The following is a 27,708-nucleotide window of genomic DNA, read 5'->3' as shown; positions in this document are numbered from 1 at the left end:
TTCGCTAATTATCTGCTGTAATTCTAGCCAAACACAGTCCTCTTCTGCTACCCAACTGCTAGTTAGCACAGTCATACGAGTCATACATGGTTTTAGCAGTTGCTGGCTTTTCAGCACACTGGACCACTGCACACTTCAGGAGGATTGAGGAGAAGAAAAACAATCAGCACTTAAGCGAAGGAATGTTGTCAACATCAGGGACACTGCCATGACCATGTTCTGCTTACTGAAATGTTCAGTTAACAGCAATCTTGGATGTGGATATGTTTTCAGTAGGAAGAGGAAGCCAAACTTTCTATTATAAAAGCAGTAAGTCAATTTGTGTATCTCAGCCTTCCAATTCAAAGCTAATGGAATTCCTGAAGCACAACTGGAAATGCATGAGCGTATTTCACTACCAGTAATCTCCTTTCCAAAAGCACTTCCCAAAAGATTATCACACAATAAAAATTTTAAGTGATACAAGTTCAAAACCTAACATAATTCAGCTATTTTCATGACTATTCTACTTCCAAAATTATTTAAACTTGGTCTGGAAAGTAGGGATGATAAAGCTAAAGGAACCTCAAACTTTCAAAACCACACCGCTGTCCTAAGAATATTTAAACAAAGGCATAGACACTATTTTTAACAACTTTATTGGTTTAATAAATGTTGTTGTACAAAATTAGCCTCTGGAACATCATAAATGCAAGAATTACACTGTAATTATATTTTGTTTACCATATTTTAGCAGGGGTACAATTTACTATTTTTCCAGAAAATAAACATTCTCAAAATCTGAAATAGATATTGATTTTAAAAAGCAGCACAGTAATATTCCTTGTCTCATTGTGAGAGCCAGAAATACAAGTCTTTCATTGTTTCTCCACTTCATTTGAACCAGAGGGCGACACCACTATACTGATAAAGCTTATTTTTTTTAATTTCTATACTGCCTAAACTGCAATTCTTTACAAAACACCTTCAGAATAACAGTAGTAAAACCAGAAGGATAAGAAAGTATCTGAAAGGCTCAGTGGCTTAATACTTTCAACCACAGTAACAGATGGCTGAAACTATAAGGGCAATTTCCATCCCAGTACAAATACACGAGTCATAAAATCAAAACCCATTCAGAGCAAGGCCATCACGTTTTTCGTTCCTTGAAGAAGTCTGTTCCTTTCAACTCTTCTGGTAGATAGTCCTGGTCTACAGGTTCCTTGTACATGGGGTTGTATTTATAGCCTTTACCATAGCCCAAGTTCTTCATGAGCCTTGTTGGGGCATTTCTCAGGTGCAGTGGAACAGGGGGCAGAGGTCCTGTGTGCATTCTCAGACATTCTTTGACATTGTTATATGCCCTGTATACCTCTATAGACTTTGGTGCTCTGGCAAAATAAACTACACATTGTGCTAGAATGACCTGGAAAGAAGAAAAGGGAGAATGTTAAATGACTTTTAAGCTCTTTGGGAAATGGTCTGTTATTCAGGTTGTTTATGTAGTATGACAGGGATTACGTTTTTAAACTGACCTCTGCCTGCTGCTGCAATATGAATATTATTATTTTACAGCAACACAATTCTTCATGATTTTCACTACTAGGAAAGAATAGCTAATTTAGAACTTCAGAATATATTACTTTATTTATAACAGAGAAAAAAAATGGACAGAGCAAAATTATGTTAGTTCACATACCACATTTTAACAACAAATATGCAGGGAATTTATTTCAAACTACAGCATCTATTTAAGAGCTACAATGGTCTCTTACTTGTCAAAGAAGGGGCATGCTGAATGAACAAGTAACTACATTTGTCTTGTCCTTGCAATTTCTGTTTCTTTTTGTAATTACAACTAGGTTTTACAATTTGCAGTACTTTCAAATCAGTGAATTAATGAAGCCTTTACCTCACATTCTGGCATTCCAATAAAGTGACAGCCTTGATAAGCAGCAACTGCTTGCGTTAAAGCCAGAGGATCTGCCAGCCCTACAAAAAGGGATCAGATAAAAGCTGGTTAAAGTCAGTTTACTTTAGTTACGGTCTCTTTTTTTTCTTTCTTTCTTTTTTTAACCCTCCTGTGAGAAGGAAGGTTATCCATGCACATTTCAAAGTTGCTTCTTCAGATTTTGGAACTTCTGGTACAATACTTCGCTGTACATAAGATGTACTCCATCCATCAACAGCCTTCCTCCTCCTGTCCTGCCCCCAAAAAGAAAGGTCTAAATCACATGTATGATTTACAGTCTGAATTTGTTGCCACACGGTGGCAGCCTGAGCAGTAGCTGCCAGTGTATGATTTGCTTACTTGTTGGAAGTGAGAAAGAAATGAGGAAATATTGCTATAGAGACATAGCTTCCCCAGATCTTATAACTCTTCACCCATCATGTATGTGCTAAAAGTGTTGCTGCATCTGTTACTTTGGGTACATCGATCAAGATGTCTTACAACTAGGGAGCCAGCTATCAAGTCTGAAATTTGCAAGTCAGGGTAGGCATTCACCTTCCACAGTCATTAAAAAAACCAGACATCCCTGAAATATGTATTTTTGGTCATACAAGTTTACTGGTGACCTACAATCACCAGACTTTAAAAGAATCCGTATTAATACACTGCCAAAACCTGACCTCAAAAACCTTTGTTTTCCTGCAATAGGTAATCATCACAATGACACCACATGTAGGTCTCTATCTGCATATACAAAGTTTTTGTTGGATGTGGAACATTTCAGTATTTTGTACCTATTTTGCATATAGCAGCTTTGGGGTTCTTTTTTACTCAAACGCCAGTTTTTGGAAACCAGAAGCCTGGCAGATCTTCATTCAACATAATATTCCAACATGAAATACTGCAAATACTGACCTATATCTTCACTTGCAAACCTCACCAGCCTTCTCGCCACGTATAGCGGATCCTCCCCGCCTTCAAGCATTCGAGCAAGCCAGTAAAGGGAAGCGTTTTCATCTGAGCCTCTCATAGACTTATGCAGGGCAGAGATGCAATTGTAATGTTCTTCTCCTATTTAGGATGGGGGAGCAGAGATACACAAAGTTGTCAGGAGAAAATTAAGTGAAATGCATTTAAGGGAACAGAATATATTTTACTAGATCACAGCAGGTAAACATAACCTGCTTTTTCAAGTTCTTTTTATGTATACGTGATTATGTTCTTTAATGTTTTCAACACCTTTGTGCTTCGCCACATGGATCGTTCCACTAACTACATAAGTGTAACTAAGCAAATGCAGATGAAAAGGAGGGTGGTTGTTTTTTTTTAAACATTGCAAGGCAAACAATTTGGTTTTGGTACCCTAATGACCTTTCCTTTGAAAGAAAAAAAATACAGATATTTTAAGCAGTTAGGAAGAAGACTATATAAATATCTCCTAACTGACAAAGAGTAAAGCATGAAGGCATACAAACCACTGACCATTGCTTTTGGACACAAACACAGCTCTGAGAAGACAGTGGAACAATCTGAGAAATCCAGTACTATACACTAGTGATATTTTAGAAAAAGAAATTTCACATCAACTAAAACTTGAAAACAAAGTGTCCAGTATTTCAAACACGAGTTTGCTGTATTATAAAGCGAAAAAAGGGAAATGTTGCTGTGGATATACAATGATGGCAAATTACACATCTGGAAGAAACAGGATTGCAGCACACAACCTTGGCAAACCCCTAAGAAATGCCGAGTTCAGTTGTGGACACCTGCACTGCTGGAAGGGTCCTGAAAACTGTAAATAGCTGAAACAAACAAACAAAACTCACAAAAAAACCCCTAAAATGCCTGACTACTAAATAAGCAGTGTGAAGACTGAATGAATTGCATGAAAAATTTTTTAAACATTAAAGTTTAATGTAAGATTAGACATGGACTCCAAGGAGAACACAGATCTTTTAGAGCTACAGCAAAAAATAGATGGTCAACATTACAAACACTGAATGACATCCTTCCTGTTTGCAATTCTTCTCTGTGCAGCTGGTTTTGATTCACATGCATTTCTTTTAATCAAACTTGTAAGGTATTTTGCTGCAATATTGTTAGACTTTCCACACAATCTGCTTTTTTTTATTTTTTAAAGTGCCTAGCATTCCTTGGCTCACAGCTAGCTATGTATTACAAAGGCAACTGGCTGCATGCACAGCCATCTGTTAATATTTCTCTTCTTCCTATGGCTAAAAGGATTTACAGCCTGAGGGCCATATCAGAACACATCACTGTCACTTGTAGGCCCTGCAAAATAAAAGGCTGCACGCATGAGTTTGAAAACCAAAGCCCCCGTACCACTGCAATTGCTCCTTTCAAACCCAGCAAGACCTCCACCTCCCATGTCAGAAACTGAGTCCATCTTCTGCCTTGCTGCTCATGCTGGAGTGCAGTTCCGTGGGGAATTCAACACACGCGTATGCCGGCATACGCAGGCCGGCAGACAGCTATTTTTGCTAGCGCTCCACACAAAGAGCCCTGTGGTATGCAGTCATCACTCGTGCCAACACAAACAGCATGTCCGTGCTCTGTCATAACACTTGAGTTAGTAGCAATAAACCCAAACAGCTGAACTCGCATCATCCTCTTGGAAGAGGCGTCTCTTGGTCTCTTACAAGTAAGGAAGACAGCCTTTAAATATCTCCAGAGGTTGCACTCGCACAGATTTTTTTGCTGAAGTGCTTTATACACTGTTTGAGCTACTGTAAAGTGTCATACTTGGGGATACCAGCTGAAAAGGCAAAGGAATCCAGCGCATAGGTTGGGACTACAGATACATACCTGCAGGGGACTTTAGAGTACGAAGACTGAGAAAAGGGACAGTTCTCTCCCTTTATCTCCTTCCTCACAAAGTTAATGTTGGTGACTGTGTCATCAACATAATGACAATACATCAGACTTGGACTTCTTCAGAAAAACTGTGCAGTTGTACTTTAAATGCAGTTTCACACATTGGACAAAGACTTTGTGTTTCTTTTTAAAAAAATACAGTTTATATATATTCTATGTGAGATATCAGAAGCAGTTTAAAAAAAAAAGTCAGAGAAAATTTTTTATAAACCTTTATTTATTAGCTCTCTTGGGCTGGTTAGCCAACATATAGATTTTGGCCTTACCAATTCAGTTGACAGACACATGCCAACTTATCTATCGCTGCTGTTCTGTATCCTGGATGCCTCTTGAAATCAAAACTCTAAAGAGCTTTTGGCATCAAAATACATTTGCTCTGTGCAGTTCCCACAAAGGCAAATACCCTTCCGAAGAGAAACAAGATACTACACAAGAGACTTTGTGGAGGACAGGATTTTCTAGTGTCTAATGTATACAGATATATAAATCTTGTTGATTTATGCCCTTAAATTGCTTTATGTGCTCATGAAGAGTTTTCCAGCTAATTTAAGATGTTGATTTATCTAAAGTCTTATTGGTAGAAGACAGGGAAAAGGCCTCATTCACTGACCATAATTAGTATCTGGACTTCTTAAGCAACCCTATTTATAAGGTAGCAGGTAAAAGTAAAAACATAGCCCCATCGCACATTATTATAGCCAAAGGTAAACATCAAATGCTCATTGATAAAGGGCAGAAGAAAGCCTTTGAAGAAAGACTAGAGCAACAGCATGGATAAAAAGACTTCTCATTGCGGTCCAGCAGAAAACAATAAAGCTGGCAAAAAACATTATGGTGTGAGATACCTTCTCTTTCCTCCTCCACAGAAGAGGAAGGAACAACCATGTTCCAGATTACAGAACAAATTAACTTCAGCTTAACACATTCCCAGTCTTTACCACAACTGAATGTATATTACCACATAGATAGTGAGACAAAATCCTGCAATTATTCTGAAATTTATCTTTGGTATTTGCTATTAAATCAGTGTTAGCAGAGAGACACAATATATTAAGAGGAAGAAGAGACAATACAACTCTATGTTAAAAATCTATTAGCTGTCCATCTGCAGTTAAACTTTAATTTGGTTGCTGCATCATTTTCTCCAAAAATCAGAATTAAAAAAACTGTAATTAAAAGCTAAAATATGACTAAATAGTTTGTTTCCCCTCACACTGCAAGGGCTGCAGGTGGTTGTTGGCAGTGAAATTTGACTAGAGCTGTTTCTTTGTCCTTCCAGCTAAAATGTATGGAATATCTGCACAAAGATCTTGTCTTTACATGTCTGCACACAGATCAGAACAATAGCCTAACAACTGGATTATGAATAATTTCCTTCCTAGACTACTTGGTGAAAGTACACAAAGGAATGCCCAACTAGATATATATTTGGCAAATTTTGCAGAAGGTGACCAAAAATAAATAATTATGTAAACCCAAAATTCGATATTTACACAACTCTGAACATTAATCAAGTATTTGGTGCTTTCTATATGAACACACTACACTCAAATGTATGTTGCTGCTAGCATGACTAGATAGCATCATGTCCTTCCACTTTATAAGGCTGAAGGACTTTATATTAGAGCACTGTAGATTCCACTACCACAACTGTGATTCAAAAAGTATTAGCTAAAACATGCTACAAAAATATCTTTATTTATATAGTAGCCTCTATCCAGAAGCCCTTTGTACATAAAAGGACAAACAGCTATCTCTACCACGGACAAAAGTGGTCAACCAAGACACAGACTACTCCACAGAATACAGAAATTTTTTAAAGGCATGTACTCAGGCAACCTGCTACTGTGACAATATCTGTGGCAAGCTCTTTGGCATTCATACAATCAAGAAAAACAGAATCTTCACCGCTCTCACCCCTCTCTGAAAATCTCTTCTCAAACAAAATGCCCTACACAGAACTCTGAAGGATTTCTGTCACGGAGAAGGGGCTGACACATGCTACCTAGACTTGACACAAGCCTCAGGAAGAGGCACTCTGTGCCATCTTTAACAGAGCAAGTAGGCATAGGAGGGGTGGGAGCAATGGACACAGCCAAGAGTTCTGTGTGACAGTGGCCACAAGGCGACAGCAAACACACAAGGGACCTAAATGGCATAAGAGACTCACACCAGTAAACTGGTCAGATTTTCCACTTCCTCCTAATCATGATTTCTTCCTGCCATAGATACTATAAAATTTGTCTTCTCCCTCCCCTTACCCACTCTCTACTTCTCAGCTGCCATCATATCAATATCTGCCCAGCTCACTTTTTCCTGACAATGAGCCACCATTTCCTCTTTGTAGCAAGAAGGCTGCAAGCAGGCATATATGTTACAACCAACCTCGAAAAATCTCTCATCACAGGTTTTGAGTAGTGACAGGTAATTGAGCGTATCAGATAACAGTGGCAAAACAAAAATCAATCTGTTCCCTAAATACTGCTTGGCATAATCATTTGATACTATACTGCACAGTGATTCAAGTATTGCTGAAGAGCTAGCGTATGTGTTCAAGGCGATTCACCAAATCCTAATATTCATGCTCCAATTTTTAACCCTCTCACATGAAATGGTATAGTGGGCAACTATTGCGATGATTAACATTGCCAAGTCACAAATTTAGCAAGAGTGGTTATCACATTAGGAAGCCTTAAATGCAATTAGATTTAGGTGACCTGCCCTAAGCAAGCTACAAGATTCATTACCTTAATAAGCAACTCTAAAAATAAAGCAAACTGCTCAAGTTTTCACATAACATGTTGTTGTGAATATAAGCACTTCCAAGACTTTCAAAGGAGTAGAAATGCAATGGAAGATTTTCAACCCTCCAAGAACAAATCTCCTCATCAAATTAATTCTCCCTCTTCACATTGCAACCCTCTTAGAAGACAATATTCTAATAACAATAAAAAACCAAGTAATTTCACCATGCAACTGTTTGCAGGGCAGCAAATATGTCTTTTAGCTAACCTGTGCTTCCTAAGCAGTAAGAGGAAACCCTGTTTAGAAGGAATTTCCAGGTGAGCCTGCTACACTGTAAAGGAAAAGTAATTTTTAGGCCAAATTTCGGTACAACCACTGTTTCACAAGAGCAGCTAGTATGAAAGGGAGAGAAGAAACAGAAATTATAGTGGCTATCAGCTCTTGAGAATCCTGCATCTCAGAAACTGTATCAGGTACTCACCTGCTCGGTCATATAGGATGTGAGATCGCTGTAGCCCTTCCTTTACATGCTCTTCTGTTATCACAATGCCATCTGCAGAATCACCTTTAGTAATATTCAAAGGAGTAGTCTTGCCCGCTGCTAATCTGGCCTGAACTGCTAACTGGAGTCCGTTCAGTCCAGTCCTTGCATCACCATCGCAAAGGTAGGCTAGGGTATTTAGAGCTTTCTCCTCTATGAACACCGGGAATCTGCAACAGAATAACCATCCACTGTTAGCCCCCAGCACGCTCCTCTCCTTGCATATTCTGCTAGAGATGGCATTTCTTTACAAAAGCTGTTGCGAGGCACCTGGATTTAAGTTTTGTTCTTAACTCATTCTGTTATGATTAAGCACTGCAGAGCCTGGGAGAACACTGGGGGACTCTACCCTTCTTCCTCCTGTCCCAATGCATGTTAAACACAATTGCACATGAAAAAGGTAGGGCAGGAGCTCTCATCTATTTAACCCCCTTATTTTCCCTCATCCCATTAAGTTCAATAGAAACTAGGGTTAGGGTTTTGCCAGAGCACAGTTCTGGCACAGCTAGTTGAACTTTACAAGGTTTTACTCCACAGCATTTCATAGCTAGCACTTCAAACTCCTTGTTGGAAGGACACTGAAAAGGTTGGAAACTATACAAATGCATGTGAGAGAATATAGTGACATATAAAGTAATTAGCATAAGGCTTTGAACTAACTACCAACAACGACAGCTGCTATCAGGTGTTCTTTAAAAAGCAACAATTGGAAGGACTGTTTACATTCTAAAGCATATATGCATCCCACATTCTTTTTTTTAAATGGTAACAGGTATTACAACTTAGTCACTGGGGTACACAAAATACCTTACTAGAACCAAAAGGCATCCCAGTGCAAGCAAGTCACTGTTTTTGCTATCTACTACTCTTAAGTGTGTGCCAGGACTATATGAACACAGGAAAAAGGCCAAATTCCAGTGAACACAAAATCTAAATGAACAACATGGGAAGAGTTGAGAAATGCAGCAGCGGGTGAAGGATCTCCTGAGATCTCATAGCATGTCTATGAAAAATCTGGGAAAGTCCTCAAGCTCTTTCTCCAACTTTTCATCTGCTGGGCTGCAGTCCCTACTGTTGGGGCACATGCAAACCAACATGCCTCTGCACATTTCACATGCATACTGTTGAGGATTTGACCCTCAAACTTTAGTTATGTAGACAAGGTAACGGCTAAGGTGTTTGCCAGGCAGCAGGTACAATTGATTTGATTTGGAAACAGCAGCTAGCGGAGTTAAAGCATGGCATTGAGTAATGGCCCTAACTTAGCCATTTCTAGTAACTGGACTGAAAATCAAGAGTGACATGTATCAGCAGGGATTAATGTACAAAGCTTGGCACGAGAGGTAATTTCTTATGAAGCCCCTGTGTGCCAAATAATTAAGGATTCACAACAGCCCTGCACTTCATTCACCAGAAAGATTTATTGCTGTCATTAGCAGTGGTGCACAAAAAGGCAACGCCAAGGTTCCCAGACACATGTATCCACTAATCTTCATTATATGCTTCCTCTATCTCCTTGCAAAGCAACTTTGCACTTGTCACACAAAAGAAAGAGACAGTATGTGCTGGAAAAACTTCAACAGTCAGTATTTGAGCCCTCATGCCCACAGGCAAGAGGGAAAAACTTGTAGAGCTGCAATCTTAATCCACACCACTTCAAGTGAAGGCTGACAAATGTCTCCTAGGGCCATAACCCATGCTGCAGAAGTAGGCAGCAGGAATCACATCCTGTGTGAAAAATAAATCTATCTATATACACATATGCATTTCATCACATTTTTATTCCCATCTCCTTATTTCTCATGTATTTGATAAAGCTAGGAAAAAAATTAACACATGCACACAATTGCACTCCAAAATAACCACACTTTCTCCAAGGTGTTTCAAACACCATCTTTGTGTTTGGACGGGGAAGCAGAAGAATATAATAGCACAGGGATTTATTCAGTCAAGTATCTCATGCATCAAATTCCTTTAAAATCAGGGAGCAATGTTCACCCCTCAGCACTACATACAGATTTTTCTATATGCAATGAAAGAAGCCACTAAAGAAAGCAAAAGCTATTTTTAAAAACCCAGCAGGCACTACACACAGACATCCTGCTGCTAATACCTCCATCAACGAGGAACAAAAACAAATATGCTGCACACTGCGCAAACACTTTTGATACACCAGCAGGGCAGACTGAAGAGAAGGTTTCACCTGCTAGGACTAAGCTCTTTACCTGCTGTTTGCAGAGAACACCACCATGAGCTTGAGGCCTCCTCACACTGATAACTCACAACAGCACTCAGCGACTGCAAGTGGAGGGGAAGCATTGAGAGCACTAAAAAGCAGGTACTACACTTGCAAGAAGTTAAGGACAGTCTGTCCCAAACAAAGTTGAGGCCTCAGAGCATGTTTGCCATTTATTTGCTAATTAGAAGCTGGGCAAGAAAGCTTAGTTGTATTCCCATCTCTTCTTCTCTTCCCGTTTCACTATAGGACTCCAAGTGCCCTGTTGACTCAACACAAGTAATTAGTATTACAGGAATTGAAACAAATATGCACAAGGAAGTATGGAAAATCTAGTTACAAGCAAAGGTCTTGGATTTTACCATGGAAGTGGACAAGTTACAACATATTGGTAATGGAAATTCTGCTCCAAATAATGTATTATGTATTAGGCTGATCCAGTTCATGTCTACAACAATAGCACGACATATAGGACATGATAAAGAACAAGAATAAATGGAGAAGATTTCCACATACAAGCTGTTTGCACAGCATATTGATGAGAATCACTGATTGGAAATAACATAATGCTTCCCTACTCCATAATCTTAGCTCCATTCACACTCAGTATTTCAAAATAACAACTGAATTCAGTTATTCTGAACATAAAATGTTTTTTTTTGTTTGTTGGTTGGTTTTTTTTTATGATTTAACTTCACTGGGAAGGAGCCTAACTTGACCATTATTCCAATACCTTGACTTCCAAAAGACACTCACTATATTTTACATTTTTAAGCCCATCCTGTCTCCAGAAGCTCAGTGCCCTACACCCTTCCACTTAACACAACTTCTGCACACCCTAGAACTGCAAGGCAGAGCAACTCCCATGCTTTCTGATCTCTTCCCAAGCTCCTGATCTTCTTGCAGATGGGCAATCTAGTATTTTTTTCACTCTCCAAAATTAACACTGAACACCCACTGGATGCCAATGCTCAATGTTGGTACCTTGTAACTGACGGTACTTGGAGACAAAAACATAAACAAGCCCCAGGACCCATCACTCACTGAGCTGAAGGTGATATACTAGCTTAAGGAATGGAAAACTACCACTACAGGATAATAAATCCTTCTTCCAATTCCTCCTTATCTCCACACGGTCAAGACAGTTTGTGCCAAGAACCAACCTGAAACGTATGATGAACTACCCATGAAACCTGTCCAACACCACAGTGTTTGATCCAAGAGGGTTTGATGACAAGAGAGTCTAAGCGATACTAGAGAGCATATATAAGGAAGTCCAAGCCAGGAGAACCTGTATGATGAAAGATTTAAATATAATTGAGCAGAACATGAGATAAAGTACCCATTGTTTCTTTCACATATAAATCAATAGTTTCTTACTTTCTCAGTGCAATTATTCTCACTACATTCGCTCCTTGACAGACTGCAACACTTTTACAGGCAAATACAGTTCTTCACCTGAAATACTGCAGTACGGTATATATTGCTCACCGCCTTAACAGCATTGTCTTTGAATGTTGCCTCACCTCCTAGCAACTCTATTTCCTGCAAGGAAATTGGATGGATGTTCCAAAAAGGGAATAATTTTTAAAAAGGTATTGAACACTGAAGACCCAAAGGAAGCCCATGTTCAACATTGTCATTGACGTACCAGTGAATTCAAAACCTGTCATTACTTGTAATACAGCCCCTAACAATCTGAACTGCATGATGTCTGGGCTTGCCAACAGGGAACTGGGGATCCTTTCATTTCCCTCAGCTGTGCACCTTCTGTGCTATCTAACTTCAAATACATTAATCCACCATCCAGTTTACTGTCTGACTTTAGAGATACAACTCTGAAAGCAGCACTTGAATGATAAAAATAAAAAGCCAAGAAAAGAAGAATTTGATTTCCTCCATCACTTACACAGTATGAGTGTAGTGTATCAGTGTACACCTGGAACAGTTTGTGCCATTACTGAGACAGCATAAACTGCAGAAAGCACAAGCAAAGTTTCAGCAATATAAAGCAACTTTAGCATTGACTTCTCCTTACTTTTTTTCTTCATGAGTATGTTTCTTCCTTTCATATTCCCCCATCTTTTAGCTTAATTTACTGCAGGCTTTAACAGGCACAATTTGATGGCAGTAAAGTTGATGAAAATGTAACACAAAGCACATCTTATCCTAAAAAATCCAGTAACTAATATAAAAACTGTCAAAAAAGCTTTATGAGCCTGATGATACAACAAAGAAAAAGACACCAAAGCAGGTAACACCTCCTGCTAGTTCTATTTTAGCTTTACAGCAATAAAAGGCCACATTGGGATGAAAGAGAAGCCAGGTGACCTAACCTTATCAGAAACCTGCAGCAGTGGTAGAAGCAAGATAAGAAAAAGCCACCAAGAAAATTTAAGGAAACAGATTTGGGTAGAGCACACTTTCCCTTTGATAACTGCTGCATGTGCATGGAGTGCAGAGACAATAAAACCTACTGAATCACTCAGCAATGGCTGCATTCTTGTCGAGCACAGAAGATGCCTGTAGAGACTAAGGAAGATTCACTCTCACCTTATTCCTCAAGGTAATAGGAGAGACCACAATGATCTCATCATTCTCATCTAGGCCAGTCATCATGTAAGAACAAGTGATGTGATACCAAGACCATCTGACAAACTGAGGCCAAGCAGCACATGCAGGACTTCATACTACACTTCCGTGGTTTGGGATGGGAGACTCACATGGGAAATGAAATTCAAAATTCAATGTATACATCTCTTGTGCCTTCTGGCTAGATCTCTGCAGCATTTTCAAAGTGTGCATGCCCCACATTTGGGGACATGCTGCCTTACAGCTCATTTTCCAACTCTGGAACAAAGGTAAGCACAATGAACAACTAATTCAACTGTAATTGGTGACATTCATTTATTCCTCAGGACAGCATGAACACTGTTACCTGCCTGCATCTAATGACAGCCCTGCTTCACAGAGGCAGGAAGGTGAAGAGGTAAAAGATGAGACACAGCTGCTCCTGCAGAGCAGTAGGTGAAAAGGAGATGAAGGAGCAGAAACGGTATGGACAGTGAAGCAAGAAAAAGGAATTAACAAGGAGACCAAAACTGGAACCACAGGAAGGAACAGGATGAATTATAAAAACCCAAACTCATCAGCAACAAGATGTATCAACTACAGACCAGAATCAGATAGCAGCAGGAAAGACAAGAAAGATTTAACACACAACTGCACCAAACACTCCTAAATTCTGAATCCCATTTTTATTTTTAAATGCTTGGCTCCCACGTTAGCCATTGGAGTGGGGCCCTCTCTCTCCATGGATAGATTTCTGAAACTGTACTAGTCTCTCAGTCTGCCTGCCAGACTTCTTTCAGTTTGATGAAGCACCACACCGTGCTGTTTAAATCATCAGCTAACGGAAGGTTACAGATACGGAGAGTCTAGAGAAACCCAAACCCAAACAACTGCAGCTGAAACTATGCCTTGTACTTTAATCCCGAACAGAAAGGAAAGTCTCCAAACCCCAGTCAGGGTGTAGCCATAACCACAGCTGTGCCATTACGTTAAGGCTGACATGCAGTACTGCCCTTTTCTAAAACTCACATTACTACAATATGTAAAAGCTACAAGTGAGTAAACCATGAGGCAGGGTACCCTAAAAATAAAAAGGGAATAGCTTTCCTTCCCTGCCCTGACCTCAGCGTTCAGGTTAGCGATTCTTACTGCTTACATTTGGTGACAAAGCTAAAGGACAAAGTGGATTCCCTCTCATTTATTTCATACGGAGTGCCTGCCCAATTACCACCATGTCAATACACTGTAAATTACTAGGAGTACAGACAAGCTTCAACATGAAGGAAGTGTAGTAAGTTGCAGAAAGTTGTAGAAAGTAGCGCAGTACCAAGCATTATTCTTATTTGCCATTTCAGATGTCAGGTAACATCCCTTATGGACAAATCTGGACCTTGTTTTTTCCAAAACTCTCCCAAATGTTTAATGTGACTATCTGGCTTGGACAACAAGGAGCAGAGAAAAACAAAGTCTCTCTTAAAACAATCTGTTAACACCTCACAGCAACAGCCCCCTCTTGCCACAGCATACCATAAAACATATCACAGCACTTATCCTGCAACTAAAGAACAGTAGTATCCCCCCGATCTTATGTAAAAAAATTTCTCAGAAAAAAAACTTTTGTCAGGCACTTCCAAATTAATTTAAGAGGGGAAGCCCCATCCACCACTTAATGGTAACACGATGCTTTTACAACCAGTAGCAAGAAGTAACACACGTTAGAACATGACAAAGACCCAGTTACAGGCTTCCACAGAAAATCCTCAGCAGCAGAACAGATTTAAATATCCTGGGAGGGTGAATCAGGAACTACAGATCCAAGTATAAAACTCTCTCCTAATCCAGATGGTGAGATTATGTTTTGGATGGAGAGACAGTGCTTTGAATTCTCTCTCTCCTGTCACCCCCCACCCCTGCCATATGCTGCCACTTCTTTTCTTTACTATCAGAAGTGGCTAGGGTTTCTATTCCCACCCCCCAACTGCTTCATTCTCTCCCTGGCAGGCAGTCAATTCCTCGGGCTGCGTGTGTTAATACCCTGCAGCCCATAAAGTACTCACTCTGAGCTCTCGCTGCTGCTGCCAGTCGCAGAGCTGCTGTGCTGGTCGCTCTGGCCCAAAACCTGGACCCCTAAGAACCTGACGGCCCGCATCAGAATCGCCTCCATTGCTTCAACTGAGAGCTTCTCTAGGACGATCACCCGGCATCGGCTCAGAAGAGCAGCGTTGACTTGGAAGGAAGGGTTTTCTGTGGTTGCTCCTATCAGGGTCACTGTCCCACACTCGACGTGAGGAAGGAAAGTGTCCTGAGGATGGGAGGGAAGCAGAAAAAGCTGATCTCGATCAACGACAACCCGAAACATCCCATGTGAGTAGGCTACATTTTTTGTCTTGTGAGTCTTTGGGTTCCCTGTTGATATGACAAATAACCTCACTGACAAGGCAGCTCATTTGCTCAGCTATCTAAATGATTTAATTTCATGCACACAGAACGTTACGGGCTGTTCACCTTAACTCATGCTTGCACTGAGAATTACCCTACCAGCTGAAAAGAAAGTGTCAAAAATCTGCAAATTTGTAGTTTATTTATGTGACTTTGGTTTATATCATGAAAATGCCTTATCAAATATAATAAACAGTGAGGCTACTTCTAAATACTCTTCGAATCAACCTTTAGGGCTACTATTCCCTACATAATCCTATAGGATGGCTCAGAAAACTATAGGAAGATTGCAGTATGGTTCCATACAAAAACTGTAACTTGTAGTACAGAATTAAAGCTTTCCATGGCATGACTAAAGAAAACTTATACCTAGGAAAGGAAAAAGAAAAAATACCCAAGTGATGGTTGCAGCAATGTGTTATAGCAAAGTACCATGCCATGCCTTATTTTTCTCTTTTCTCGCAGAGAAGAGGGGATAACATTAAACGCACCCCCACCCTAGGCACATTTACATTCCAGACCTTTTTAAAGGTAATGCAGAATGCTACCCCCCAGGATGGAGGCTGAAATGAAGATGTATGCAGCAAACATTACTAACATGACTTTGCAGAAATAAAATATCAGAAAAACATCATATAAAGCCTAGCATGTTAGTCAACTATAAATATAGCTCAGCCTTTTATTTAAATCTTTGAATCACAATAATTAAACATTGACTGGAAGTTAGTTATGGAATTTAATTTTTATGTTTCTCCCTAATTCACCTACTAAAAACATTAACATTAAAATCAAAAGCTGAAAGTAAGCTATCACCTTAAGGCAAAGCGGGAAATTTTACAGAAGTACTGGCAAAGGCTTTTTTCAAAAAGCAATGTAGTACAACACCTGCTGAGATTTATTGAAACGATGGATCTCGTCAATAAAGAGAATGGTTTTTCTCTTGAAGAGTCTTTTTTCACTCTGGGCTTGGCTGATGACATCTCGAACATCATTTGTCTTGGCACTTGTGGCAGACAGTGTCACAAACCTCGTGCCATTCTTTTTGCTGGTGTTGGCTATGATGTGTGCCAGTGTAGTCTGAAACAGCAATAGGAGAAAGCTTTGTAAAAATTGTTTTGGACCCAGGAAGTACTAATTTGAAGAAAATATGTAAAGAACAAAGCTATATATTCTGGACATAGGGACAGTGTTGACAGTTTATAGAGTAAGGTATTTTAGTTCATGCTTTTCCAGCACACAGAAGACTTAAAAACTTCCTGCAGGATGTACCTGCCAATTCCACCACTGCATTTCTAATGCCTACACTTTTACATACCAGACCTATTCAGTATCAATACTGAGAAGGCTAGCAATGACAGCTGTCTCCTTTACCATGGAAGAAGAACTTTTCACCAAATACATTCCTGTCACCGAAGATGGGCTGACTGCAACTTGCTGTGCAGTTATTTTGTAGAGTATGTTAATGGATAAAGAGCTAGACTACCCCAAGATACCTGCAGAATAGTTTACAGTGCAACCACATTTAAGAAATAAAAAGCTACAATGTTGTTAATTAAAGCCTGTTCTATTTCCAGTGCACATAAAAATGAAATTGGATCAGACAGCAGTTCTCTACAAAAGCATGAGAATGTTAGTACTGAAAAATTTTACATATACTTAAGAAAATGTAACTCCCTGAATCTAAATAGTCAACAGTAATCAAATGCTGGCCCAGAGAAGTAAAAGGCAGCTGACTGAACAAACTGTTGGCTGGTTTTAGCGAGCAACTATGTTGCTCTTCTTTCCTTATAGACAACTCCTTCAAATCCGAATTTATTTATAGGGAATTTCACTGAGCCTGCCAAAGCACACAAGCAACCTCCAGTACTACCTCCCAGGCAGATTTACTACACCTGAACACATCAAGGCATAATTTTCAGACTTTCCTTCACAACCCTTAGTAAAGGCAGGTGTATCTGCATGTCCCAAGCTGAGTGTATGTCTATTTGAAAATACAGCTTGAGAAAAACAGGTGATTCTCCCATTGAGCTCACTCTTCTATTAAAGAAGGAGCCCAAGGAAACCAAAGAGCCTCAGCAGATGAGGAGTGGGACAGGTGCCAACAAAACTGCTTCAGAAGATATTCCAAGTACTGAGGTTAAGGCAGCAGGTGCTGCCAACCTGATCCTCTTGCAGAAGCAACCACCTACCACACAGCTCCCAGTGCGGTTGCAGCACTGCTCTGTCTCTTTAATGGATCTCCTCATCCCTGAAATGGCAACCAGCCCAAGATAGGAAAGGGGAGGCTAAGCGGGAGGATGTATCACTATTTATTCTTGCTTTAGCTTTAGTAAGGACTTCCTGATTGTCTTCAGAAGAGGTGTCATTTCACACCCTGATACAAGACTCCCATCATCCCATGTCAGATCCTCTCTCACCCCCTGGAGCTCAAAGCAGCAGCCCCTCCCCTCTTTGTATCACTGCAGAAGACAAGACTGGAAAGACATGCTGGAAAGTGCTTGCAGCAGACTACAGAAATCAGAAAGATCTGGAAAACCAAAAGCAAAACTATCTTTGAAACTAAGCTAACAAAATAAAACCAAAAATGGTGTTTCCTTACAAAAGGGCCTTGATTCATAATGTACCTTCAGAGGAGGTACTCATGCCTTAAACTACAAAAAAAAAAAATAAAAAAAAAAATCACTGAATGCATGGAAGCCCCCAATACATCAAATGTGTGGATGAAAAAGGAAGAATGTACCTCTTCCCTCTCTAAAATTGGCAGGGGGGAATCAAGTGGACATTCTTCTTGTAGCTCTACTTGAACTGGTAGCTCATACTGCACCCTGGCCCTCAATCACCAGGTCACAGATAGTTTTGTTGTTTAAAAAAAACAGAACAGTAAGGAATTATTTTTAAACACATGCACAGGAGTTCATATTTCTACCCCTAATTTAGGAAAAAAATTACAAAGAGATTTGTTTGAAAGTTACCATTAGACCAAGAATCTATGTGAAAAATGCTGCACAGCTCTCAACCAGCATGTACCTCTTCCGCTCTGCCTACTTCTGAGTCAACAAAGGTTGTAATAAGAATAACATAGATTGCCTTTCAAAAGCAGTACTTGACATGGACAGGCATGTTCGTGGCCTCTTCCTTCTGTTCTGCACAATCATTTAGCAAGTCAAACTGCCCATCACATACAGGACAAACTTTCTCTGTTCCTCTGAAAGCCTATTATTTCCCATGAGCTCAATTTTTTTTTTTTTTACACTTTTTTCTCCTATCATCTCAAGCAAAAGTCAGTAACATGCTATACTGTTTTCTCTCTCTTTGTTACTATCAGGTTACAACCCAGGGAACATATAACCCAGTGGAGACTTAACTTTAGCAGGGTAGCTCAAGTTTGAAGGCACTAGCACTGCAACTAGTATGCTAAACCCCTAGCTTCTCTCACTAAATTCAGCAGCAATGTATCTGAGGGATAAGAAGAGAATTAAAAATCCAATATGGAATAAGGCAGAAGAAAACACACTGAATATCCTTCATCATCTGAAATTTTGAAGTAGGTTTGATTGTTACATTAGAAAAAAAGTCCTTTAAAATAGTGACACTGACATTGCAATTTCATATGAACGAATATATCCATATCGGAACCAGCATAACAAGCAGGAAGTGGAAATCTGAACAAGTTAATATTCTGCTCCTTTTATTATACAGGTGTTTCTTCTTTAGATCATGGTTTTTCCTTATGGGGAAGAGCAGAAGTATTGTTTCCTGTAAACTAACTGGTATTTATATCAATGAGAATAGGAGTGATCCTACAAACTAACCTTTTGCTAACTTCACTAAAAATGACACCTTACAAAGCTCACAGCGTGATATCCTTGCCCCTTCCAGAAATCATTATCGGTTCTCTTCCATTATCCCACCAAACTGTCCAAATTCACACTTATCTCAAGTTTTATGCTGAAAATTGCAAGACCTTACTGACTTATCTGTTTAGACAGGCTAAACAAGTGCTATCATAAGGAGCTGTTCTGAAACATGGAAACATATCTACCAAGAAACTCTTGAACCATTACTCACCAATGAATAACACTTTCAACTTAAGCCTGTGGTCAGTTATTTCCAGATCCATTACAAACAGAACAAACACTTAACAACTGAAACTCTGCTCCACCATCCTGCAAATTTCTTCATGTCAATCCAAATGATAATATCCTTTCCCAGAGGCTGCAATCATCCGAGACGTACAAAAACCCACCCACCAACCAAAAAATCAGCCAAACAAGCCCACTCCCAGCAACTATGCTACCAGTTCTTCCAGGCTTTGATACAAGTTATGGATGAAATAAAAGTAACCCACAGAGTGTGCTTGCCTCCACATACCTCTCACTGTCAGAGCAGATAAGTCAATCACATTTACCATTTTGGTTAGTTAGATATTTGTACTAGAAGACAAGACTTTTCTGTATATACGCAAGTTTCCTTGACTGGGCAACTCTGAGTATAACCTATTTCCCTATTCTCTGTGCTGCCACTAGTCAATGCGATCTCACACCCATGGCTGGAAGAAAACAGTAAAAAGCAAGTACAAATTAAGCCTGTCCTATTGATGCTGATGTTCAATGACTAACATTACTCGCTTAGAAGTAACGTGGTCTTTTCATTTTTGCACGTCTTTACCAGGCCATTAAACTATGCCCATTGCATTAGCTCACTAAAGGCCCTTCCAGGAATAGAGTGGTACTGCCTAGCTCTCTTCAGAAAGTGGAACTGAAAAATTTGGGAAGAGATTAGCATATATGGTCAGGTCATAGTCAAGAAGACTCCAGTCAAGAAGTTGATTGTGAAACCTAAGGTCATTCTTACCTCACTCTTGTGGAAGATCAGGTAGACCTTGTTTAGGGATCTGCCTATGGTTGCCTGTTCATGGAGACTTGCCTTATTCATTCTTAAATTGCATAAATTTAGCAAAACAGCCATTGTAGATGTCAGTCACAGAAAACACATGGTCTCTCAGGTTACATCTATACTGTGTTCAGCAGCCACGTTCTGCACACCTTGCAGGAGCTTTCTGACAGCTCACAGTCATCCTGTTCCAGCCTCACAACCCTTTTCATCTCTCACAGCCTTTTCATGAGGAGTTGACATTCATGCTACACTTTATAGGAACACAGCGGTGCAAGAGCTCTCCTTGCACCTGAATGGACCCTTCCAACATACGTACTTCTTGCAACAAGTCTGGAAGGTTATATGGTCTGCTAGACCACATTTAAGTGACCAAAGCAGATCTGGCACAGATCTGCACTGGTGTGTAGACTGCAGCGCAGCATGGATTATTCCTGAGCAGGGATAATCTAGTTGGCATCTAGGCTTCCCCATCAAGTGACTTTGCTGCTTTGTTCCAGAGCAAACCATGGTGTGAATTATGTGTGTGGCAGAGACGACAAAAAACTGACAGCTTAGTGCAAAACACAAGCCCAACATGCTAGCTACACCTATAGACTTGCAGGGTCTAAACTATGTTATCAGAGTTCTGAACTGGCATCCTGTGTTTTTCTGCTGCCCTCTGACTATAACTTTCCCTGTATTTTTGCCTCTTCCTTTATTCTGGCCAGGATTTCCGTACCTTTACTTACATGGTGTTGCCATCAACAGCCTCTCCTTACCCTCAACGCTCCCTTTGAGGGCAGCAGGGCCATACTGTGGTTGACAAGCAGTCAGGAAAGGCCACGCTCTGTTTCACTGCCTTGAGTGAGACACTAACAGTGCCAGCATCCTTGGATCCCAGCCAGGGGAGCAGTTGCCTGGGATGTAGCTTAAGAAGCTGGGGTCTGTCCTAGCCAACACTGCTGAGCTGACCCCAAGCTACCACACTGCGTTACAGGAGACGAGCCAGGCTGTGTCTAAAGGAAACTGGCAGGATAGCAGATGAACGTGGCCCAGGGACACCATCTATAAACACAATCAAAAGCGGCAGCAGTTGGCATTTATATAAGGGCAGATGCTATTCTTACCCATCTTGTTTGGTTCCTCATACCCCAAATAGCCTACTGTGAGACTACTGGAGGAGTAAGGTGTCACTAAACAACAGCCACAGCATGTGGTTTACAGCACTTCCAGAATCCAACTCCAACCAAACATAAACAGATGCAAGGTCATTGCATAATATTTACTGAAATGGTGTGCCTCCATTTGCTGCATCCAGATTTGTCTCCTTATATTCCAACTGCTTTACAAATACAATTGTATTTTCTCTTCCAGTTTCCTCTTCCTAGAGAGCTACCCTAAGTTATTCCTGATTTAGACTGGAATAAGCAAAACCAAGCACACTGTATTTGAAGACTTCTCCCAGGCAACTGCAAAGACAAACCAATTTTTCAGAGTTGTTCTGGACTTTCACTCTATGCTACTGTGAAATCATGCATTTTCAGTTAAAAATCTAATGGTAATCAATCAGAAGAACTTGTTACTTCAAAGGGTTCAAATCAGGCCCCAAGCAGTATGAATAAGACAAGATGAAATATACTCAAGTAATCAAACAGCCATTTAGGTAATCACTTGAATTAGTAAATGGAAAATGCTGGAGGGAATGGATGATAAATATGCGGGGAGCAAAATATGTAACTTGGACTTGCTGTCTGTGTTTCAATGTCTCATATAGCAAAGTCTTGAATAAAAACAAAGAAAAGAAATACGAGGGAGTCCTAGAAATAAATACGAACTCAATGGAGATTTGATAGAAACTTCAAAGACCACTTACTGGGGTTTTTAATTTTATGCATTCATATCAACACAGCATATTTTACCTTAGTACTACATTGCAGATATGGACCCCAGAAAATCATGCGTGAGTGTTCTTTGTCTTATCTTTTGTAGGGAGCAGGTTCCAGACACTTGCTGCCTACATTTTTCCTTGTTAAACAACAAACGTAAGAGGGAATGTTTACCGTATTTAAATACAGAATGTTCAGGTTTATAAGGCTTAAACCGTATCTGTGGCAGCAAAATTATTCAGTGCTCAAGTTACGCTGTGTCCCCCCGCTAACTCTTTACTAAAATTGGTGCTCCATGGCAGACAAGCAAAAATCTAAATCCCTGCATTAAGGTGTCATAAATCACAGTATGGCTACTCGGATTACACTAGGATTCATACAGGCTTTTAAAAATTTGCATAGTCAGGATGAACAAGCTAACTGTTCCTAAGTTAATAACCATGGCATCTCTTTGAGGCAGTGTTTCTTCCTTTGGCCTGCGTCTGGTCAGTTTCTTAAAAGCAGAAAATATGTTTGTGTGTTCAACACTTAATAGTGACAAAAGTAAAAACAAAAACAGAGTCAAAGCCTTTTCACCTAGAGTACCTTGGCCTTCTAAGAAATTAGGATGACAAAAGTACAAAGATCATGCTCCCATAAAATAAGAAGACTCAATACAGATGGAAACTCAGAAGAACATAAACTCACAACAGAAGTACCCTGATTTTGCCTTTTCAATTTTGATTGTGCTTCCTTGAATATTCAAGTGCAGCTGAGGCTGAAGTCAACTTGGGCAGAGCAGTACAAAGCACATGTATTTTTACTCATATACCTAGCTTAATTACTTTCATGGTAAAAGTTCTCCAAAAGTACTCTTGATCTACAATATGAAATACTGCATTTATAGCAGTTTAATAGCCAAGATTATTCTCTTCTTGCTTAGAAAAAGTCTGTTGTACTACTACTTCTCATAAATGTCTAGATTGATAAATAATACATAAACTAATTTGAAATTTGGCCCCAAGGATTAATTCTACCTCCAGTTGGTTTTTTTTGTTTGTTTTTACCTAGTCCTGCTCTACCCTTTTCAAAAGAAGTATCAGTTAGAGTGGCATTTGGCTGTAGAAATGGAAGAAAACATAGATGAGCTGCAATAACCAGATTCCATAGGTAGCAGGAACATGAAGAGTTTTAAGGAGTCCATGACGATCTTACACAGCACTTCTGAATTTAGACCAACATATCTAATTATACTCCTATTCTAGCACCCACCCTCTAATCTAAGGCTATTTTCTTTAATGGGCAGAGCTTAGCATATGGGCTTGTTACATTTGAAGCTACATAACACATAATTATTTCTTAATATTTTTCCCACTGAAAAAGACTGTATTTAATAGACATTTTTGATTATCAGTCCAACCAGGTCCTGAGACAGTGAGAATACTTATTTCTCCTTCACAAGATCTTTCAAGTCTCAAGCACTAAGTTATATGATTCTTCACATAAAAAGAGAAATAAGCTTCCTTTTAATCTGTCCATCCTCCACCTGTTTCAGGTTACTTCCTTGTGAAATGTTTTCTCAGACATGTTATATACATACAAGCCAAATAATAAGTGAATGAGGCAGGCAGGCAAACATAGACTTCTTTTTCCAACTTTAGGGAGACTTTTTTGCCTTGCATGTTAAATCTGTAAGGACAGGTATTTAATAAAAAATATCCAATTAAAGGGTAGAATTTTCAGCCATTTACCCGAGACAGACAATATGATTTATGGGGAAGAAAGCCTGAGATGAAACTATATTGTAGCACCATCCTAGAAATATTGATAAGCATGGGTGAAGGAAAAAGTTCAACTTTTTGCAGTAGGAATTTCTCATTCAGCCAGTAATGGATGGCCCATCAAGAGGTAGCTGAAAGCATATAGCCTCAAGACTGTTCGCTGAGAAGGAATAACCTAGAAAGGAGATAAGCTACCCAACAGCTTCAGTACCTGAAGAAAGAAAATGTAACAGGTAAATTGTGGAACTGTTCCTTGATGGGGCAAAAGGCAGAGTCTTGATGCAAGTCAGATGACTGATGAGCAGCAGAATTTAAACTCTGTGAGCAGCAAGCTTACTAAATACAACTCCACATAAGGCAAAAGCGTGAGGAAGACAGGTCACAAGAAAGGAGAGTGAAAACTGTGTTACTACAGGCATGAAACAGATCACCCGTTATTCAAAGACGGTCTTAGTACCACAGAAGGTTCCTAAAGAAGACCTGAAACACAAGCATAAGCTGTCACAAGGTCATGAAAAAGCATTTCCACAGCCAAAAAAAGGTGGGTTTATCAGATCACAACCCAAAGGCCACTGAACTAAGTTCTAATTTTCAGAGACTGTATGTAGCCTTTGCTCTCTTACCACTGTATTTGTAACAGCATTTTTTTTCCAAAGAAAATGGGTTTCAAGAAACAGCAAGCAGACACCACTGACACAGATAACAAGAAATCAAAGGCAGAAGAGTATGAATAAATATAGAAGCAGGCCCCTGAACATGTTACTTCTTCAATAAGGTAGATTCCCATTTATTAAAGAATTCAATTCCACTTCTCTCCCTGGCCATCTTGCTTCAGTCAGTCTACCTCCCCTTTACTGAGTTTTTAGAAATAGCCCTTCTTTACCTCATCTCCTCTGAGAGCTCTCTCTCTTTCTGATATTACCTTGTTATTTTAAAGAAAGTGGCAATTATTTAAGTTCACCAGCTGGTTCTTTTCAGGTGTATGTTACCTAGCCTAAACAACCTGATACATCATTGATTACAGTATTCATCTATCAATTATTCTCATACCTGCTCCTTATTAACTATGATTAACTGGCATTATTACTCAAATACCATTCACATGAAGTCTCTTTTTATCTTCAAGTAAGTATGCTAAAAGCAAGCTGCTGCTCTGTCCTTAACTGCTCTGCAAGCATTAATTCATTAGTCATTATTTTCCCTATCCCAGATTTCCCACACATGCTCTCACACATAGCCAAGGCATCTATCTATACATAATATGCAAAACTTAGCACTGTACACACATTAGACTGACAGAGATAACCATGTATTTTGCTTGCTTAGCTTCCTCTCTGCCCCCTCCCCAATCTGAAATAGAGAGAAAAAGGACAAAATGAAGGCAAGATCTTTGAGTGCTCGCTCCTGACCACACCTGAAGCATTCATTTGGTCCTTCCCTCACTACAGCTGTGGATCCTTTCACTGCTGTCGTGTAATTACAGTGTTTTTTGGGATTCACCACGGTCTGCCCCTCGTATCTTAAAAGAGGCAGAACAAAGAACATGCAGTAGTCAGATCCTGTTAAGACCCATCGGTTTCAGAGTGTTTGTCCGGGTGAGTGCCTGGCCACAACGCTAGGTCCCTTTCACACCAGAGCTGCCTTCTGTCAGGGGCTAGAATTTGTGGGCTAAAGCAAACCCCACACTCACAAGCTGTGCTGTAGTAATCTGCTGGTATCCTAGGTATTTTTATGGATTCTGTTTTGTTGCTGTTTTTAAGCTTCTCAGCCATTACCTAAAACACAGGTGGTTTGGAGTTTACAAAATCTGAATTATCTGAAACCAGCAGGGGCCTCTGCACCAAAGTGCAAGCTGCGGGGCGTAGGGCTGGTGAGGGCGAACCACGTCTATTTTATTCAGGAGGCAGGTTGTGTTTTCGTAATCTAAGCGAAAACGAGTGGGCATCAGCCAACATAAAAGCATTACTGAAGAACCCAAGAAGGCAGAGGAAACAGAGGGAGTTCGAAAATAAACAGGTCCCACCCTTTCAGTTCATCAGCCTCGAAAGCCACGTGAAAGCGAGAAGGAAGGGCCCGAACGTCCACCCCCAGCTGCACGGTGTGAAGCTGTGGCTGGCCGCTCATCGCCGCCCCGCCGGGCCCGGGAGCGGCGGCGGGGCCCGGCGGCGCCACTCACCTTGCCGCAGCCCGGTGGCCCCCAGAGGATGAGCGAGGGGATTTCGTGGGACTCCAGCAGCGACCGCAGCAGGGTCTGCGCCCCCAGCACCCGCTCCTGCCCCACGTAATCCCCCAGCGTGTCCGGCCGCAGCTGCTCGGCCAGCGGCTTCCCCTCCAGCTTCCGCGCCAGGCTCGCCCCGCTGCCCGCCGCCGCCGAGCCTCCGTCCTCCGGCTTCGCGGCGGCCTCCTCCCGCCCCGCCCCGCTCCTCCTGCCGGGGGCTCCCGGGCTCTGCCCGCCGCCGCGGCCCTTGTGGAAGAGGGAGAAGACGGGTGGGGGGGCGGCGGCGGCCGGGCGGGCCTCCTCCGGCTCCCCCGCCGCCTGGCTTCCCGGCGGGGGGACAGCGAGGCGCGGCCGCTTGCAGGAGGGCGACGAGCCCGGCTCCGCCTCGCCTTCCTCGGCCTCCAAGCACCGGTCCAGGTGCGAGTTGATGTGCGCGGCCGGCAGCTCCCGCTGGCACACGGGGCACTGCACCAGCGGCTCCTCCTCGGCGCCCTCCATCGGCTCCCGCCGGCGGCCCGTCAGGCGAGGTGAGCCCGGGGCAGGAAGCGAGGCCGCCGGCACCTCGGTGCCCGCAGCCCTTCGGGAGCTGTAGTCCGCCCGGCCCCGCTCCCCGCCCCGGTAGCGGGGGGAGGCGGACGCCGTCTTCCCGCCCCGCAGGGAGCCTCGCCGGCTTCTAGGGGAGGAAAGGGACAGTGTCCCCACCGAGCCCTCCGCAGCCCTGGTGCCGCGGAGGCTTCCGGCAGGGGCGGGAAGGCCCCTGTGAGCAGGTACCAACATGGCGGCCTGAGGGAGCCCACCTTCTGCTCCCGCGCTGCCAGGGCGTTGTGGGGCAAATGGCTGAGAGGCAGGGGGCCGTCCGCCCGTAGCTGTGCCTGTAAGCCGACCTGCTGTTTTTCCTACCTGGACATAAGATGTTGAAAAACGTATCTGGGATGTGCAGTATATCTGCGGTCTCCCAGGCCGCGATTCCAGGGCAGCGTAGTCAAGGTCTGTGTATTTGAGGGTCATTCTTTGAATTTGGTCATTCTTTGAAATATGTGAAAACTTAATTCTCAGTTGAAGAGCTACCAATAAATTCTTTTTTTTTCTTTTTTTTTTTAAATAAAGAAAATACAGCTCTCTTATTATGCAGAATGCAGAGCAGGTTCTATTTGAAAGAAAAGCATAGTAAGTGGTACTATTAGCATCCTAATTTACCACCTGAACTTGACCCACTGGTAATTCTTTCCACATTACATCTTGTTTTCTTTCTTAAATTATATATTTAGGTTTAATTATATACCGTTACATAATCGTTCCCAGCTTGTAAAATTCAGGTCAGTCTAATGTCAAGATGTGTTAGGAGGTAAACAAGTCAGGCTACTGGCTAATGGTACAAGTCCCCAGCCTTAAATTTTGAAAATGGCTGGTTTGCAAATGGCCAATGGGTCAGAAATAAAGTCTTTGTTTGAACTGAAGATGGAGGCCAAAGGACTGCGTTTTGAGCGAAGTGCTTTACGGCCTGTCATGTAAACCTAGTTCTGGCTGAAGGGGTTATGATCTAAAAACAGATGGTGAAAGAAAAAGGGGTTGTTTGTGGGTTCTTTTTGGATGTTAACCTATTTGCCTGCCC

General features: G+C 41.2%; 2 protein-coding genes across 2 annotated transcripts in view; one reads left to right on the top strand and one right to left on the bottom strand.

Annotated features, from left to right (window-relative positions):
• Positions 1 to 601: 601 nt before the first annotated feature.
• WRNIP1 (WRN helicase interacting protein 1) lies at positions 602 to 26,971 on the bottom strand. The gene is made up of 7 exons (XM_075052515.1): positions 26,055 to 26,971; positions 16,243 to 16,434; positions 14,976 to 15,220; positions 8,052 to 8,281; positions 2,846 to 3,001; positions 1,892 to 1,971; positions 602 to 1,405 (listed from the first exon to the last, which is right to left on the bottom strand). Exons 1-7 carry the CDS (start codon positions 26,871 to 26,873, stop codon positions 1,130 to 1,132), a joined length of 1,998 nt encoding a protein of 665 aa, XP_074908616.1. The 5' UTR covers positions 26,874 to 26,971; the 3' UTR covers positions 602 to 1,129.
• The window catches only part of MYLK4 (myosin light chain kinase family member 4), a 68,986-nt gene continuing 67,769 nt past the window's right edge, over positions 26,492 to 27,708 (top strand). Inside the window, exon 1 of the mRNA XM_075052516.1 lies at positions 26,492 to 26,623. The gene's annotated coding sequence lies outside the window, so the exon portion shown is untranslated. The remainder of the gene's footprint in view (positions 26,624 to 27,708) is intronic.

The sequence above is a fragment of the Buteo buteo genome, chromosome 20, assembly GCF_964188355.1.
Source record: "Buteo buteo chromosome 20, bButBut1.hap1.1, whole genome shotgun sequence".
In the NCBI taxonomy this organism is placed as follows: domain Eukaryota; kingdom Metazoa; phylum Chordata; class Aves; order Accipitriformes; family Accipitridae; genus Buteo; species Buteo buteo.
Note: the sequence above shows the minus strand (reverse complement) of the source record. Positions and strands in the feature narration are given on the sequence as shown.

Excerpts from the sequence above, each read along its gene's own strand:
- WRNIP1 (XM_075052515.1), bottom strand. The coding sequence starts at position 26,873 with ATGTTGGTACCTGCTCACAGGGGCCTTCCCGCCCCTGCCGGAAGCCTC. Across the intron at positions 15,221-16,242 it reads GTTTCAATAAATCTCAGCAG|GACACTTTCCTTCCTCACGT; the intron begins GTGTTGTACTAC and ends TCCCATCCTCAG. Across the intron at positions 1,972-2,845 it reads GTTTGCAAGTGAAGATATAG|GGCTGGCAGATCCTCTGGCT; the intron begins GTCAGTATTTGC and ends CCCTTTTTGTAG.